At 35.8% G+C, this 18,802-nt stretch overlaps 1 protein-coding gene across 8 annotated transcripts in view; it reads right to left on the reverse strand.

Annotated features, from left to right (window-relative positions):
* Positions 1–18,802, reverse strand: part of EML4 (EMAP like 4) — a 159,698-nt gene that overhangs the window by 25,477 nt on the left and 115,419 nt on the right. For all 8 annotated transcript variants that reach the window (XM_014792331.2, XM_087436843.1, XM_087436842.1 and 5 more), the window contains 6 exons: positions 15,632–15,766; positions 15,382–15,517; positions 7,006–7,157; positions 5,334–5,459; positions 5,117–5,248; positions 4,322–4,389 (listed from right to left, as the gene is read on the reverse strand). In XM_014792331.2, coding sequence (XP_014647817.1) covers positions 4,322–4,389; positions 5,117–5,248; positions 5,334–5,459; positions 7,006–7,157; positions 15,382–15,517; positions 15,632–15,766 — 749 coding nt within the window. The remainder of the gene's footprint in view (positions 1–4,321; positions 4,390–5,116; positions 5,249–5,333; positions 5,460–7,005; positions 7,158–15,381; positions 15,518–15,631; positions 15,767–18,802) is intronic.

Here is an 18,802-nt window from a genome sequence, read left to right on the forward strand (position 1 = left end):
GTTGGAGGGCTCACATTTCCTGATTTCAAAACTTACTGCAAAGCCACAATTATCAAGACAGTGTGGTACTGGCATAAAGATGGACATACATATCAATGGAATAGAATTGAAAGTCCAGACAGAAACCCATACATTTATGGCCAATTTTTTGACAAGAGTGTCAATACCATTCAATGGGGAAAGAATAGTCTTTTCAACAAACGGTGCAATAACAACTGGATATCCACACGCTCAAGAATGAAGTTGGATATCTACCTCATACCATACACAAAGATTAACTCCAGATGAATCAGAGACCTAAAGGTAAGAGCTAAAACTATAAAATTCTTAGAAGAATACATAGGTGTAAATCCTTATGACCAAGAGACAAGAGAAAGAATAGATAAACTGGACTATATAAAAATTTAAAACTTTTGTGCCACAAATGTTACCACCAAGAAAGCGAAAAGACAACCCTTGGAATGAAAGAAAATATTTGCAAATCATATATTGATAAGGTATTGTATCCAGAATATATAAAGAATTCTTACAACTCAACAATAAAAAGACAAACCAATTCAAAGATGGGCACAGGATTTGAACAGCATTTCTCTAAAGAGGCTGTACAAGTGGCCAATAAGCACATGAGAAAGATACTCAACATCACTAGCCATCAGAGAAATGCAAATCAAACCACAATGAAAAAGCACTTCACACCCACTAGGAATGGCTACTATCAAAATACAGACGATGACAAGTGTTGGTGAGGATATGGAGAAATTGCAACCCTCATACTTGGCTGGTGGAATGTAAAATGGCATAGCTGTTGTGGAAAACAGTTTGGTAGTTCCTCAAAATGTTAAATAGAGAGTTATCATATGATTCAGCAACTTTACTCCTTGGTACATACCCAAGAGAGTTAAAAACGTACGTCCACATAAAAACTCGTGAATGAATGTTCAAAGTGGCATTATTCATAGTAGCCAAAAAGTGGAAATAACTCATATGTCCATCAACTGATGAAGCAGGTATATCTATACAATGGAATCTTATTTGGCCATAAAAGGAATAAAATACTTATATATGCTGTACAACATGGATGAACCTTGAAAACATTAAGTGAAAGAAGCTAGTCACAAAAGATCACATATTGTACGATTCTATTTATATGAAATGTCCGGAATAGGCAAAGCTATAGAAACAGAAAGTAGATCAGTTGCCTAGGGCTGGGAGGAAGTGGCTGGGGTAATGGGGAGTGACTGCTAATGGGTACAGGGTTTCTTTTCGGATTAATGAAAATGTTCGGAAATTAGCTTATGATGATGGTTGCACAACCCTGTGAACTTACTAAAAACTACTGAATTGTACATGTTAAATGGATGAATTATATGTCAATAAAGCTGTTAAAAAGAATCCTTACTATGTGAGGATTAGCATGTTAAGGAAGCACTATAGCCACATGGGGCTATGCATTTAATTTTTTTCCCCTTAGACATTACATTAGTAATACATTCTTTTAAAATGGTAATTTTATTTATCACTGTGATAATTTATTCACACTTGGGCTTACTTCTTGATTACAAGCAGTAGAAGATTTCTAGATATGGACATGATGTTCTTTAAACATTTTGCTAGTCACCTTTTCTGGATCATGCACAATTCAGACATGTGTTGCATATACTAAAAAAAAATTCCTTGCCCTAAGTGTGACTTTTTTCAGGCTTAGGGGCAGTGATAATAATCTGAATGGCTACATTGAGGAATTTCCAGTTTTAGACAGTATAGCCAGGTATTCAGAGACCCGTGTAAAAAATAAATGAGAAAGTTCTCTAAGAATCGATAGAATCTAACCAGATGTGAAACCAAGGACAGGAGTTACATATAGAATGAACACTGATAACTACATCTCCCCTAGATTCTAAATAACCCCCAACTCCACACCAGAAAGGACTGCTAGCACTTCTTATTTAGTTATCACATCACTCTCATTTATATGGTGTTTTCTAGTCACCAGTCCAAGAGGAAACAATTGGCTTAACTTTATTTAGCTTAAGTCACTTAAATTAAGTGAGCGACTTGTCATTTTAAGCTTGCAGCTACATAAATGTTATAAAGTAATTTCAGTGAATTTAAATCAGATCAGTTTTTCCTTAAAAATTGGGACTCCGTATTATGTGTATATATTGTGTACACTCACACACTTCTCCATCCAATCAAGTGGTCTGTCTTAATGATTCAAATCCCTCCAGCCCTTACACTCCATTCAGTGTTTTAATTCCTTTGTATATGCAACAGTAAATGATTTTAAAATACGTCAGCCAGTGGTTTAATCTTCAGAGGTAAACTTTCCTTACAATATTTCTAAGTAATGCTACAAACACCATAAGCACATCTCAAAAACTATCAGTGGAGTAGTGGAAAGAGACAAGCTTTGGAGCCATACAGAACCTGAGTTCAAATCCCAGCTCAATCACAAGTGACTGAAACTCTATAGGTCTTGGTTTCCTGTCTGTGAATTGCAGATAATAAATATTTTGTTGTGCTCTTGTGAAGATTTAAAGTAATATATAAAGAGAATTTTGTACAAGGTCTGTCATCAGATACTGAAAAAATGGTAGCTCTGAACTCTTATTATTTCATTGACTTGAGCATTTGTGCTATCTGTTCAGCTGCCCAAAAAATAGATCCGAAGTGAACTCTTTTGTGGTTTTCTGAAAACCTGTTCAGTACTATAGCTCAGGTTGTTTCTTATGTACTAATTTTTTTAGTAACACAGAAAATAATTTCCTCCAAATCCTACGAAATGACCTGCCATACGCCTGTCTACTTAGTCCAAGTTTTAGTAATAATCTATTACTGACAGGTATTTTGGGGAAATCTGAGATAGTAAAGCCACCTATATTTGCAAGTGATCACTAATTACTCTTCCAAGCAGTCTAATTCTAAAATTCAATTATTTCAGAACCACTCAAATAGTATCTCTAGTTACATATCCACATTTCCAAGTTTATCTTTACTTGAAAGACCTGTTTTTCCATGGAGTCTGAAAGATTTTGTAGCACTATATATGAGAAGGAATTTGAATGTTTTGACTTTCCAGAGGTGTTAATTTGTATTCAACAGCCAAAGGGAAAATTCTGCTACAAAAAAAACCTCTAAATGATTCAATTTAATTAGAAATAAATGACCTGGGGCCGGCCCCGTGGCTTAGCGGTTAAGTGCGTGCGCTCCGCTGCCGGCGGCCCGGGTTCGGATCCCGGGTGCACACCAAGGCACCACTCCTCCAGCCATGCTGAGGCCGCGTCCCACATACAGCAACTAGAAGGATGTGCAGCTATGACAGACAACTATGTACTGGGGCTTTGGGGGAAAAATAAATAAATAAAATCTTTAAAAAAAAAAAAAAAAAAAAAGAAATAAATGACCTGGCTCATTTGAAATATTTGTCCTATAAACAAAAATGTTTACATAAGTGTGTTCACAATAGTTTCACCTTATTAGAAATCAGCATTCCACATTTTCTATGGGTTTAACTTTTGGAAATTGACTTAACATATTTTTCCTGCCTCTTTAAAAAAGAAATTAAGTTATTTGTGATGAGGGCTACTTACTAGTAGAAGAAATAAAAAGGACTCAATTAAAAATATGCAGATAATAAACATGTTACTTAATAATCTTGGGAAGGTACTATACAAGGTCTGCTAAGACAAGTAATTAATAACAATTTCAGGAAATATACCTTTATTATCTACCTGTGTAACATTCAAAAAAGACAGGATGACAAAAGCTATAGCACAAATAACTTATAAAAGCTCAACTGGGTTATTTCAGCTTCAATTCCCTTTCCTAAAAGATAATGAGGAGAGAAATTTTCTGATACCACAGGAAATTTCACAAAGGAGGGTCAAATCTGCTGATTTATTACCTTCTCAATATAGCCTATCCTAACCACCCTATTTATCATTTTGCAACTCCAGCCCCTGCCAATCCCTCTTGCTATGCTCAACCCTCCCTCACCCGCGGCTCTTAACATTTTCTAACTTAATTAGTATGATGTTTATTTTTCATTCCGCCTTCAGCCCCGACACATACTGAAGTGTGGGCTCTACAAGGGCAGGGATTTTGTTCTGCACTCTGATGTAGCCTCTGTGCCCACAACAGTCTGACAAATGGTGCTAAATAAATAACCACTGAATGACTGAATGAGTATACATAACAGAGAAGAGCAACAAGCATATTAGTGTGTCACTTAAAAGATTAACTCTCCAGACCAGAGTGAGAACATTCCTGAATAACGGTTAAACACCCCACCACTTCAGATTACTCAGCTCAAAGACCCTACCTGCCTGAGTGCGTTCCTATGGCCACCACTGTGCCACTTGGATGAAAATCTGCACAGTGTCCTGGTTCCTAGAAGAGAGACAGACAGCTGTTGGGGAGTACATGAGCAAGTCTCCCTAGATCTACAGGAACAGCGGAAAAACATATTTGAAAACAACTTGTTTCATGTAAACATGGAATTCCAATCAACTTTATTGTAGCCAATGGGAAATATCACATGGATATGAGAGGAAAAAGAATTTCAGAGCAGGAAGGGGATATGCTGGCAGAGTGGTGAGGAGAAAGGACAACCAGCTCGTGGCTAGGCAGTGGAACAATAATAAAGATGATAAACATTTGTATAGTCCTTTAGAGTCTGCAAAGAATGTGTATACACCTTTTGGGCTAGAAAAGGTGGATATCTGGGTGGGGTAGGGAGAAAATACAGTAAGAAACCAACTCAAAAAGAAGACAGTAGAGTCTGTTAGTGAGCAGCACTTACTAAATACAACTGCAACACCACCAGAGGCCCAAACATCGCCATAACAAGTAATGCTCCATACATGTGAAATCTTTTTTGATTTCTACTACTGAAACCGACAGAAAAATCAAGCTTTTGCCCTGCTAATTTGCTTCTTTACAGTGGGTTCATGTTACATTTTGTGACTAAACACTGTCCCCTTACCCCTTCCCCTTTACTAAACTATATAAATACAATTGGTTTTAACCAATGCTGAGTCCTTTTTCCTTTGCTGCTCCCAACTGCCAGTGTAGGGAGTTCTGTGGGGGGATTATAATCACATTTTGCTCTACTTACATCTACGAGCCTTGTCCATTCCAGCCTGTGTTCCACCGAGTTCCACATGCACACCTGTCTGTCCTGAGCACATGTTAGGAGCAAATCTTTGAAAGGATGTGTGGCAAGACCCCAAAGCTCATCTGTATGACCCTGAAAATGAAATACAACCATTGTTATAAGAAACAAAGAGTATCATCAAGAATATTCAGTTAATGGTTAAAACCATACAGCTTACCTGTACTTCTATTTGGAAGCCATCATTAAATGTTCCCCGTAAAATAAAGTTCCGTGATGTGCCTACTAAAAATTGATCCGCCTTTCCTTCTGCTACAGCTCTGATTGTTCCATATTGATCAGGAACCTAAAAAATTCAATTTGTAAAGTCATCATACACATACTAACGGACATTAATTATTATCTGAACTGCATTTATAGCTGTAAGCAACTATGGGGTAATAAATGACAGAATTCCAAATTTGAAAGTAATATGGTAATCTTATGCTAATAATAAATTATTTGTTCAGTCAATTATATGTTATTACACAGAAGTTATAACGCCTTATTATCAACGTTCTTTGCTTCAGGCAATTTTAAATTTATATTTTATATGATTTCAAGAGTTAGGGGTTAGGAGTAGGGGAAAAAGGAATAAGTTCCATTAGATCACATGAAGAATGTAATCTGTTTTGTTATTTACTAGTTATGTTATTTTGGGTAAGTCATTTAGCCTAAGACAAATGTCTTTATCTGTAATACATGGATAACAATAATACACACCCTACCTACTACTGATTGTTGTAAGGATCTAAATGTAAGAACAATGCATGTGAAATTTCCTTGTAACTAAAAAGCAATATATTGTAAAGTGTTAACTGTCATTAATAGGACTCCTTGGGAGATCAATCTTATTTAATGTACTACATGGTATACTCTCAGTAAATGTTACATTAATAATATAATAAACCCAAACAATGACTCTTTCTAAAATAATGTAATTCTTTCTTCTTTATGAAGTAGGATCCAAAATGACTCCTAAAAGCACAAAGAACTGAATTCTAAAAGTAATCCAAATTTATGTTAGAAATGGCAAACGGAGGAATGAACTAGATGGTGTAGCTATGAATTACAAAGGATATCAGTTATCTGTGAAGAAAAGAAATGGTAAAGGAAGTGGCATTTCCATTATGAACTTAAGGTTGTGATAAAGCCACTCTTTCTTATCTATCTTCTTGGAAATAAAACCCAAGAGCAGTACTATCAGGGTCCTCTTTTTTTAGGGAAGATTTTGTCTGGAAAGCATGTTACGTGTAGACAACACCAAGCATAAATTCTAAATTTAAGTCACCAAAAACATGGAAGCAATACTAAACTGTGAGATTTGTCCTTGCTTTGAGAATCATTGATCTAAAATACTATTCTAACCATGTCACTTCCTGAGACCTCAATTCAATTAGCAAGCTTTCACTGAGCACATAATACCTGTCAGGTTTTATGGAAACACTTGGTCCATGCCACAAAGCAGACACACACATAGATAATTAGCAATTAACATTAAGCCATTGTTTAAAAGATTATTTTCAAGTTTTAAAATTTTGAAAATATTGTTTACTTTGGATTTTGATACAGTATTTGATGAATGTTGAATTTTAAGTTTGCATGGTTATATTTTTAGATCACTAAAAAATAATCTCAGAAGTAAACAACAAGGAAGTTAATTACTCTGCCTGATGTTTCCTTATTCTTTCAAATTATTTTGTTTAACAAATGGTCCTTTTTTTGAGGGAATGAAACGACAAGAACGTGCACCAATTTCCCAGAAAAGTGTACGTTATCTTAACGTGGGACAAAAGACATGAGTTTAGAGGGTTTAATATTTTTAAATTTTTATGCTCCATTTCCATCCTTACCTCTATTTCTCTTTCAGGATTCAGATCATGATCCCACAGAATTATTTTTCTGTCTTTCCCTCCTCCAGTTAATAACATCCCATTTCTCATCTGACAAAGTGTGAACACACTGCCATCATGAGCTTTGATTTGTTTGCTGATCTGATAAACACCTAATATGATGAGGGAAAAATAAAAACAATAGTGATAACATTTTCCATCAGACTTTAGTGTCTTCTGGAAGAAAACTTTAGCAGAACTACAGAGTGAATAATCAAAAGTTCCTATTACTCAACAATCAAAAACCTATTTTCAGCAAGTCTTCTGCAATGCAGGTAATAAAGCTTAATACAATCTTTTGCATTTACGTCAATATTTACTCTGAAAATATTTCAAAGTAGTGATAATTCCACAAACAACAGAGGATATATTAGCCTCAGAACTTTATCAGCTCTTATAATCATGTTATATGGTAGTTAGGGTAGGTGTTAGTCTTCTGATTATAGAGCTGAGGACACAGAGGTATAGAAGTGGCCTAACCAATACCACATAGCTAATGACAAAGCTGTGACTAGAACTCAAGCCTCTTCACTCAATGTTCCTTTAAGTTTGCAAAAAAGCCTCCATTTTCTGCTGAGGTAACAGTCATAACATTTAACAACCACTGTTAACCTGGAGGCCTTCTGCTCTGCCAAAGATTACTCTCTTTATTTGCTGAGATATGAGGGACTGGGGAAGGTATTGGGGCAGAAGTGGGCACTGGCAGCTTGGAACAGTGGCTTTTGACCAACCAGAGAAGTATTTTAGTACTTTAAAAACTGGTCCAGCTGTACCAATGTGATGGCTGAATGACATCCCAGCTTTCTTGTATGCTCATAGCATTTCACAAGCACCCAGGAAGGGATAAGGCAAGAACATAAAAAATATTTTAAGTAAAGTCCATGTGGAGATTAAAAAAATACATACATACATATATATATATTTAAAAAATCAGATTCTCTTTCTTAATAGTGAGAATAAGATTTTAGTACTCAAACCTTTTTCTTTGGTATTCATGATGCCTTACTCAGAGAAGCTCTTTATCTGCCTAGTGCAAGAGTAAAGCTTTTTGGAAGATGATATCTCATAGAATTAGTTACAAGGTTCAAAATGGGAAGGCAGAACCTTGCTTAAATATGGCCAAAGTAAGTCAATAAATAGACCTTAGATCCCTAGAAAAATGGAAAAAAATTACAAGTTTAAAAATCATTCAGTGGAGGAAATGGGTGAATGTAGTCAAAAAGTATAAACTTCCAGTTATAAGATAAATAAGTTCTGGGAATTTAATGCATAGCACGGTGACTATAGTTAACAATACTGGATTGTATATTTGAAAGTTGCAAAGATAGTACATCTTAAAAGTTCTCATCACAAGAGAAAAATCTATAACTATGTGAAGTGATAGATGTTAACTAATTGTGGTAATCATTTGCAATATATACATATATGTTGTACACCTTAAACTTACACAATCTTATATGTCAATTTAACTCTAAAATTGGAGCTATAATTTCTCAATTTTTTGAAAAAAAATTGTGCATTTTCTGAAATTATTCATCAACTGATGAATGGATAAACCAAATGTGGTATACTCAGAGCATGGAATATTATTCAGCCATAAAAAGGAATGAGGTACTGATACATGCTACAACATGGATGAATTTTGAAAACATTAAGGTTTGAGTGAAAGAGACCAGTCACAAAAGACGACATATTGTATGATTCCATTTATATGAAAAGTCCAAAATAGGCAAATCCATAGAAACCAAAAGTAGACAAACGGTTGCTAGAGGCTGAGGGGAAGGAGGAACGGGAAGTGACCACTAAATGGCACAGTGTTTCTTTTTGGGGTGTTAAAAATGTTGTGAAGTTAGATAGTGGTGATGGTTGCTCAACTCTGTAAATCTTAAAAACCACTGACTTGCACATTTTAAAAGGGTGAGGGGACGGCTTAGTGGTTAAGTGCGAGCACTCCGCTGCTGGTGGCCAGGGTTCGGATCCCGGGCGCGCACCGAGGCACCGCTTGTCGAGCCATGCTGAGGCGGCGTCCCACATAGAGCAACTAGAAGGATGTGCAACTATGACATACAACTATCTACTGGGGCTTTGGGGAGGAAAAAGGGGGGAAAAAAAAGGAGGAAGACTGGCAATAGATGTTAGCTCAGGGCCAGTCTTCCTCAGCAAAAAGAGGAGGACTGGCATGGATATTAGCTCAGGGGTGATCTTTCTCATACACACACACACACAAAAAAGGGTGCATTTAATGGTATGTGAATTATATCTCAATAAAACTGTTATTGAGATTGTTCATTTTTACTCATCTTTCTATTTGAGTTGCCACTATATTTTAAAAATTAACTAAAATTTATAGGGCTTTGGTATCCTAAAAAAAATTATGCTACAGCAGACTCGAAAAATTACTCAGTGTGAGGGTGTTAGTGGCACAAACACTTAAGATGGGTATATTTGGCAGGGAGAAAGGAAAGGGCTAGCCCGATTCAGCAGAGCTGGGAGCAGAACTCCAACAAACTTGCTATTCAGGTCCACTGCCTCAGCTCACATCAACATTCATCACCTAAAAATACTTTAAACATTGAACAACATAATTGTGTCCAGTAGGACAGCAAACCAATTATCTACTATGGCTTTGATGTGACCAAGAGACAAAGGACATTTGAGACATGTGAATTTTCTGGCAAGAATTGTTGGCTTTATTTGGGCACTTAAAAAAAAAAAAAAACACAAAGGGCTTATTTTCTCTTTCATGGTTAAATTAACAAGAATAGACTGAAAGTATTATGTAAGAAATTACAAAAAAACAGATGTGGAGTTTCATAGATCTCCATCAGAATGCAAGAAAATGAAATACAGTTTTTCTATTTTTAATGCAGTCTTCTATACCTCTAAACACGACAAAAACTTTGTTAAATATTTAAGATCTTCCCAGAATGATGGAACATTAGAAAATAAAATTGAAGAACAAATGCTTCATCAAGAATAAAAATACTCTATATAGTGATCAACTCTGTGACATTCCCACTTGCCACTCCCCACCCCAGGGATGTTATTTCCTGAGGAGGACCTAATATTAATTTAGCTAAAAAGATTTCTGTGTTTCAAATTTAAACAAATTACCAAGGCTTCCATTAGATAGTATGTACCTATAAAACAAATTTATAGTCAAAGATTCCTTTCTCATGGGCCTGTATTTGACATTCCAATTTAAGCCAAATAATGTTTAAAATACCTGCCAAGAAAAATAATTATCCTTGAATTTAAAACTTTTTGTACTTCCAGGCATGATCATGGCCAAGTACTATCCAAGATTAATTGCAAACCTCCGCTTTCTTCTCATCTCTAACAGAAACAAAGTTTCCATAAAAAGCAAGTTTACCTTGACTGCCAAATAAAGATCGTTTGGAAGGCATTCTGTGCCTATTTAACTATAGAATCCAATGATAGGGAGACTCTGAAATTTATGTTATATTCCTGGCAACTGGGAAAATGGGCCCATGTTGATTATATGGAGAGCAGGTAAAATGGTGGTTTCTTAGTTCCTTTAAGGAACTTGACAAAGATTTAAGAATAACAAACATTTTAATGGTGCTGCAGATACTTTCAACTTCCCCTCCCCCACTTAAAAAATTATGAATTATTTCATATAAAAATTTTTGAACTATTTCATATATGTTGGAAATAACAAATACCTTGTACCCACATAAGAAAGAGAAAATACTGAAACAACTAGGTGTCCATCAATGAACGAATGGATAAACAAAATGTGGTATATATATACAATGGAATAAAAAAGAAGGAAATCCTGACATTTGTAACAACATGGATGGATCTTGAGAGCATTATGCTAAGTAAAATGAGTCAGATAGAGAAAGACAAATATTGTATTATCTCATTTATACATGAAATCTAAAAACAAGTGAACTCACAGATACAGAACAGACTGGTGGTTGCCAGAGGCGGAAAGGGGTGGGGGAATGGGTAAAGGTGGTCAAAAGGTACCAACCTCCAGTTACAAGATAAATAAGTTCTGAGGATGTAATGCACAGCATGGTGACTATAATTAACAACACTGTATTGTATATTTGAAAGTTGCTAAGAGAGTAGATCATCACAAGAAAAAAAATTGTAATTGTGAGGTGATGGATGTTAACTAAACTTATTGTGGTAATCATTTTGCAATATATACATATATCAAATTATTATGCTGTATACCTTAAACTATACAATCTTATATGTCAATTATAGCTCAATCAAACTGAGGAAAAAAATAAATAGAAAATACTAATTACTTTGAAGAGTCCTATTAATTTACATTTAAGGTAAAGAAAAAATGGTTTGGAAGCAAGAATAAAATATGTAGAGTGCTTATGAGACATAAAATACAGTTTTGGTTTGTCTATTTACTAGACTAAAAGGATTAGCTACGAAATTATACTTCTGCTACCCAAAAATGTCCCTTTATCAGATATAATATCACAATATACTCAAATTTTGGTTGATAAGACTGCCAAGGGTACAGAGATGTCATATTAGGGAATATGCAAATTGGATCAATGTACTGAAATTTTTGGCAAGAATTTAAAAATGGAAACTTCAAGCATCTGCTCTAATCTGGACTTACACATTTATTCACTGCACTCACCAAATCCTTCCCAGCCATACTCACAGAACTGAAAACCCCAAATATAAAAGAAGAAACAAAATTCTTGGCAAGTTTGCCCATAATAGGGTTAGTCATGTAGCAGAGTACAACACAGGCCATTTCATGTGCCCAGCAGTTTACAAGATTAGATTTCCTGTTTCCTGTTTGTGCACATGCAGGTTTTCTTACACAGAGGCCAAGCCCCAAGTTTTTCAGACAAAAACCCAATTAAAAACAACCTCTGAACCTCTCCCTGCCTCGCACGTCAACACACATTAAGGCTAATGAAGGGTACATTTATACCCAAACTCTGTGTCAGAGGATAATATGTCAACCATTTAAATCACTGTTTTGATATACTGTGCTGTTCCTGGCATTTCTGATACTGAACAAATGTGCCCAGGAAAAAGAAGAGAGAGAGAGTGGGAAAGGCAGTTGATAATACTGTTATTCTTTCTTTTTTCTTAAGATTCCTCAACCCACTGCCATCCTTCTCATATGTGAATTCTGAACCTAAACTGAATGAAAGAGTCTGAGAATGCATGGCCAATGATTGAGATCAGGGTTACTGGATACAATTTAAGGATTATTCTTTGAACTTCTGAATATGTCTAATTCAATTCAACTACCAAAACTTGGAAATTCAGGTGAATGGATATGGAAAACACTAATCTAGTATATTGCCTAAAAGATACAGTATGAAAATCTTCACAATCATAAGACATTTACAATGCTAAATTCAAATTCCACATTTCAGTGAAAATTGTGCTTAATCAGTACCACACTCAACTTTTACTCCTACACTTATACCCAAAGGTAAGATTAAAGTCATTTCCTTAATAAAATATTTAACAAGTAATTTTCAAACAGCTAGTACCAAATGCCAAACGCTGTGTTAGTTCTAACATATTGTGTTAGAAAGTCTATGAAGGAAGACAGGCATATAAATTGGGTCTTTCCTTCTGAGCAGGGGGACAAGGATTCTCTTTTTTCATACGCCACTTATGGTGATGCCCATGGTCTGATGCAGACTCCAAGGAAACAAAGGGAAGGAGTTGTTTCAGTGTGTTTGAGGTGAGGCAGATAAATAAGAAATCAGGGCAGGCTGCTCTGCCAACCCTCAGGGGAACTGTCTCAGGAACTTCAGGTTGGTTCCCCCTCACTTCCTTTCTCTCTCTCTCTCTTTTTTTGGTGGAACTCAGACACTGACTGGTCTAGCTGGTTTTCTTTCTACTGCTACCACCTGTTGCTGCTAATAAAGAATCTTTCTCTGCTCCCAGCCAACTGATCTTAGAACAAGGTCACTAATTTTTCTCTCATAACCTTCTACTTTGAAAGAAGTACATGGTACTTGGACATTTGTTCAGTTTTATTATTCTTAAACAGTAAGGAAAAATGGAGTTGAAAAAAGGTTATTTTCAATGCCCTTCCTCTAATTTTTTCATCTACTGTAGAAAAGGGCAAAGTAGATCTGTATATTTGGGTGCAAATGGGATTTAAGAATAAAATATATCTATATTTCTGAGGAAAATCAATTTAAACTAAAACTGAATGAATGCCAAGGTCCACTACTGGGACTGGGAAGAGGGGCTGTAGTGAGAAAAAGAAAAAGGGGATTGAACTATGAGTTTATTCCTTTTTTCTCCCCTCTCCCATTTTATCACATGGCCATGCATACTGCCGTCACACGTACCCACAGACCCAGCCCAGGGGAGAGTGAACCCTGTAGTCTATTGCTATGTTGGCAAAAGGAGATGAGAAAGGTAGGAAATGTGCCACAAATGTAGTAATTGGGACTTTCTATATTATAAATAACTATGTTAATCAACAGCGGATAAGAAAAGGTCCTTGGAAACATGCTTTTGTAAGTTGATAAGGATAATTTTAATCACTAATTGTTTAGAAAATGATACCTCTAAATTTATAGGTTTTAGTATGCATTTATTATAATAATAAATCCAGTATCTATAGACAAGTCAAAAGTTTCAGCTGGATCCCAATTTCAACTAGTAAGAATTCTGAAGTAATAGAGTCTGATTATGTGATGTTTTACTATATTACTATTATTCTTATATTAGCCATTAAAAATAAAAACTTCAATACAAGTTTCTAACAGAGAGCTGTTTTTCCTGAGAGCAATGTCATCCCACATGATCCTCACCATTTACCCACATAAGATATCTCTCAGACTTCTAAAGCTCTGGTCTCAGAATAAAATGTAGGCTATTGCTCTTTTACAAGGATAACCTCTCCTCTTATGCCCAATTCAGCTATTCTCATCTCTCTCTCTCTAAGATTTTTAATCTCCTCCTTTCCACTGGCAATTCCCGTTTTACTTTCAGGTTTTAGGCAACCTTAAAAAGACCAGACTGGGGCCGGCCCCGTGGCTTAGTGGTTAAGTGCACGCGCTCCACTACTGGCAGCCCGGGTTCGGATCCCGGGCACGCACCGACGCACCGCTTCTCTGGCCATACTGAGGCCGCGACCCACACACAGCAACTAGAAGGATGTGCAACTATGACATACAACTAACTACTGGGGCTTTGGGGAAGAAAAGGAGGAGGATTGGCAATAGATGGTAGCTCAGACCCGGTCTTCCTCAGCAAAAAAAAGAGGAGGATTAGCATGGATGTCACCTCAGGGCTGATCTTCCTCACAAAAAAAAAAAAAAAAAAAGACCACACTAACTTCAGTAACTCTTTACTTTCCATTCCATTTTCAACTTGGATTCTCAAAATCCTCCACTTCGAAACTGGCCTATCTATACTTAGCTTTTCCAGGGACTTAATGTTCTGTTGAAATTGTAAACTACTAATGGTCTTTTCTTGGTTCTTATTCTTCTTGACCTCCCTATAGCAGATACTCCTAGAAACTCTCCCCTCCCTTGTTCAGGGGCACTAAAGAGAGAGCTCTTCTTTCTTTCTAAATCTCATGTCTGTAATCCTAGCAAGCTCTTTTCTGGTCATCCAATTGCAGGATAAAGGATAAAGGCCTCATAGCTCTTCTCTCTTCTATGGTGAGCCCAACCAGTTTTAAGGATTCTTATGGATAAATCAGAAAATCTGTATCTTTAATCCCTACTTGAATTTTCAATGGCTTATTATATATTAATTTAACACTGATAAGAGGAATTACAAAACACTACTATTTTTTAAAATCATATTTCCTTCAAGTTGACTATCTCTTGTTTCTGTTAACACTTTTACATGACAAATTTATTCACACAATCCTGAATGCCTCACATTCATATCAATCCTTCTACCTTTGCTTGAACTATTTCCCTAAACTGGGATCAAGGCTCCATATCGTCTGTAGTCTTAGACATTCATTATGACTTAGCTTAAATACCACTTCTTCTGTGAAGACTTCACAAAACACTGAAGAGATGAGGATGATTTCTCTCTTCATCTTTATACTGTTTAAATTAACACATGTATATCATCTCATTCTAATTATTTTGCATTAACCTCTTAGAAGGGAAGGTTCAGTATAGTCAAATATAGGTTATATATGCTTAATAAATAGCTGGGTAAATTAATTAAAAAAGATCATCATGAAGAACCTTAAAAACAAAAGGTATGTTGGTGACTCTCGTATTGTTTCACTGCAGCTCTCTCTCTCCTGGTCTGGGTCAGAGACGACTGCAATAGCAGTATGTGTGAATTAAAAAGAATGACTTGAACATGAGAATACCATACCTTTAGGACCTTTCCCAGGTGTGGGTTCTACAGTAGTTTTGCTCCATATAAGTATGACTCCACCTGAGTCTCCAGTAAGAACATCTCCATTCCCCAAGAATGCTAAACACTGCACAAATTTTGGTTTTTCATATTTCTACAATGAAACAATGAGAATTTTCAGTTTTCCCTTTGGCATGATGATTTTATGCTTACTCAACAACTAAAAAATTAAAGTTTTATAATGAATTTAAAACATTCTGATCCTTACCCCAAAAATTCCCTGTTTTCTTGTTAGTGAATTGCCACTCCAGGTCCAGAATAAAACATGAGATTTACCACATGTTATTATGATGTTTGCATCTGTTGGATGGAACTCCACAGCCAAAACAACTTCATTTGTTGTCTGTGGAAAGAGAAATAAAGCTTTAGATATATATATATATTCTTATCTCCATCAAGTACCAATTACAGCTACTGACAAAGACAGGGAAAAATTTTTGAGGAAATGCCTTTTCTTCCAAGATCTATTTTTCTGAAAAATTTTAATAACAGGTTTTTAGAATGATTTAAATTTGATGTCCTTATACCATTATATCCTTTTATACTATTTATATATAATAACTGCACTAGGAAGACATTTATATGAATTACAGTTTTAGATCATTTTAATTTCTTAACATTCAGGGAAAAGTATACTAAAACTATCAAATGCAAGAGCCATGTACATTCTCTCTTAAAGACACTGCCATTCTGATTAAAAAAATAGTCTTATCTTTCTTTGTACTATAAATATTGACTATTCATTCATTCAAGAAAATATTACTCGTTTCAGAATTCATCCTCAGGGTGAAGGCTTAAAATGTAGATATAGAATGGTCACTACTGATTCCTACAGAAATGAAAAAACAAAGAGCTCTTATGCCCTTTCCTCAAAAAAACCTAGAAAAGACAGGAGTTAAGTTACAAAGAACTGGAGTGAAAAAGGAAGAAAACAGGCATGAGAGTCACAAAAGAATTACAAGTACACTTTTTTCACTAAAATTAGTGAATTGAGGATATTTTAAAAACAGTATATTTCTGTATGTTCAGTAAATCCTAATTGAAGTTTTACTAAATTGATGTTTTACAGTAGAAGCACCTACTCAAACTTAACAGTGAGGTGAAATCTACATATTTGTAAAGCTGTTTATTGTTAGCTGGTGTTTATCTGTAGGGTGATTATCTGTAGGGTCCATTTTTTAAATTAGCAAAGAACTTCAAATGTGTATGGAAGCATTTCCTCACTGCAAACCAACATGGTGAAACTGGTCCTCTTATAAACAAAGTGAGTTAAAAATAATACATTTTATATTCTTATACTAATAAAATGACACTTGGAAGAATTGATCTAAATTTAAAAATTTTCCCATAGCTCCAATATTTCTGCAAATTTTACATTTTTACTACTAACATTTGGGCTCAAGGGTGTTGTATAGGCTCATAAATAACAGCCAAACAACGATACCTAATCTGAATACTTTTTCCCCTTAACTAGAATTCAGGTTATAAGATGAAGGAAAAGGACAGTATCTTTTCTTGTTATATAATTCTCCACAATGATTAGTATGGAACTATACATACCTAGTAGGTCTAAGTAAATTTTAAAAATAATGTGTTAACAACGAAGCAAAAATTAGTCATCTCTCTTCCAGGATGATGTTGTCTTTTAAAAACTGAATGAACAGTCCTGTTTTCACTTGGAGAAAATCAAAACTACTTGACAGTTGAATCTTACACCAAACTGATTAATCAAGGGTTAATATCTGTAACTACAAATATTCCCAGTACACAAAACCCATGGTACTAGTGATATATATTCAGAACATAACTTGAAGTAACCTATGAAATTAAATCGCTTTGGGCATGAGTGTAACCTTATATGATATTTTAACTTTTTATTGATGTATATTCTATGCACAGAAAAGCACCCAAATCCTAAGTACACAGCTCAATAAATTTTCACAAATTGAACACACCTCTGTACAGCATCTGTACAGAGCAGGAAACAGAACATTACTAACATCCTAGAAACACTTTATATCCCTTTTCTAGTCCCTATCCCCTCCCTCTGCTCAAGTAACCGTGATCCTGATTTGTAGCAGCATAGATTATCTTTGTCTGTTTTATTTAAATGGAATCATACAGAATGTACTCCTTTGTGACTGGCTTATTTTTTTGTGTGTGTGAGGAAGATCAGCCCTGAGCTAACATCTGCCAATCCTCCTCTTTTTGCTAAGGAAGACTGGTCCTGGGCTAACATCCGTGCCCATCTTCCTCCACCTCATAGGGGACCCTGCCACAGCATGGCTTGACAGGCAGTGCCTCGGTGCGCGCCCGGGATCCGAACCGGCGAACCCCAGGCCACTGCAGCAGAGCGCGCACTTAACCGCTTGCACCACTGGGCCGTGTGCCTGGCTTATTTTATCAACACTGCATTTGTGAGATGTACTTCATGTTGGTGCATGTACTGTACTGTAATTTGTTCATTCTAACTGCTGTATAGTATTCCTTTGTATGGAATGACTACATTATTGACTTATCCATTCTCCTATTGATGGGCATTTGGGTAGTTTCCTTTTTTTTTTTTTTTGCTACCATCATTTTTGATTACTTGTCTTTTGGTCAACACATGTATATATTTCTGCTGGGTTTACACCTAGGAGTGAAACAGGATGGGTCAGAGGGTATGCATATGTATATGTTCAACTTTAGTAGGTAATGCCAAACAGTTTTCCAAAATGGCTGTACCAATTCATATGCCCAGTGGCAGTGTAGAGTTCCAGTTACTTTACACCCTCATCAACCTTGGTATCTTTGTCTATTCTTACTCCTTCATATTTCCACGTATATTCAGCTTGTAACTTCTATAAAAATCATGCTGGGATTTTGACTATGTTGAACATACAGATCAATATGCAAAGAAGTAACATCTTTACAATACTGTCTTCGATCCATGCCTCTAGTATATTCCTCATTTAGGTGTTCTTTAATTTCTGTCAAAAAGGTTTTAATTCGGTAAGGCAAACCTTACCGAATTTTAAACTTAGATAAATTAACAAGTTATGTATCAGCTCCCCAAACCTATAGTAGAAAAGAATAAGGTCAACACACAAAGAGAAGCTAAGAGCAGAGACAGAGAATCAGTGATCCAGTCCCTCAATCCAGTCATTCCTGGGACAAAATCCCCCTCTGACCTTTACCAGAGGTTTTCTTTTCCTCCCTAAACATGAATCAATAAATTCTCTTTAAGTTAGCTTAGTGTCGTGCAGTCATTTGTGCTAGAAAGAGTTCTAATACAGACATTTGGGATACAGAGTTTAGAGTACTTGCTGACTGACTGGGTGTGAGAAGCGAGGGAAAAGGAGTCATGAATGATGCCCAAGTTTCTCGTTTGGGCACC

The sequence above is a fragment of the Ceratotherium simum genome, chromosome 11 (genome assembly GCF_057802395.1).
Source record: "Ceratotherium simum simum isolate JZ-2026a chromosome 11, ASM5780239v1, whole genome shotgun sequence".
Classification (NCBI taxonomy): Eukaryota; Metazoa; Chordata; class Mammalia; order Perissodactyla; family Rhinocerotidae; genus Ceratotherium; species Ceratotherium simum.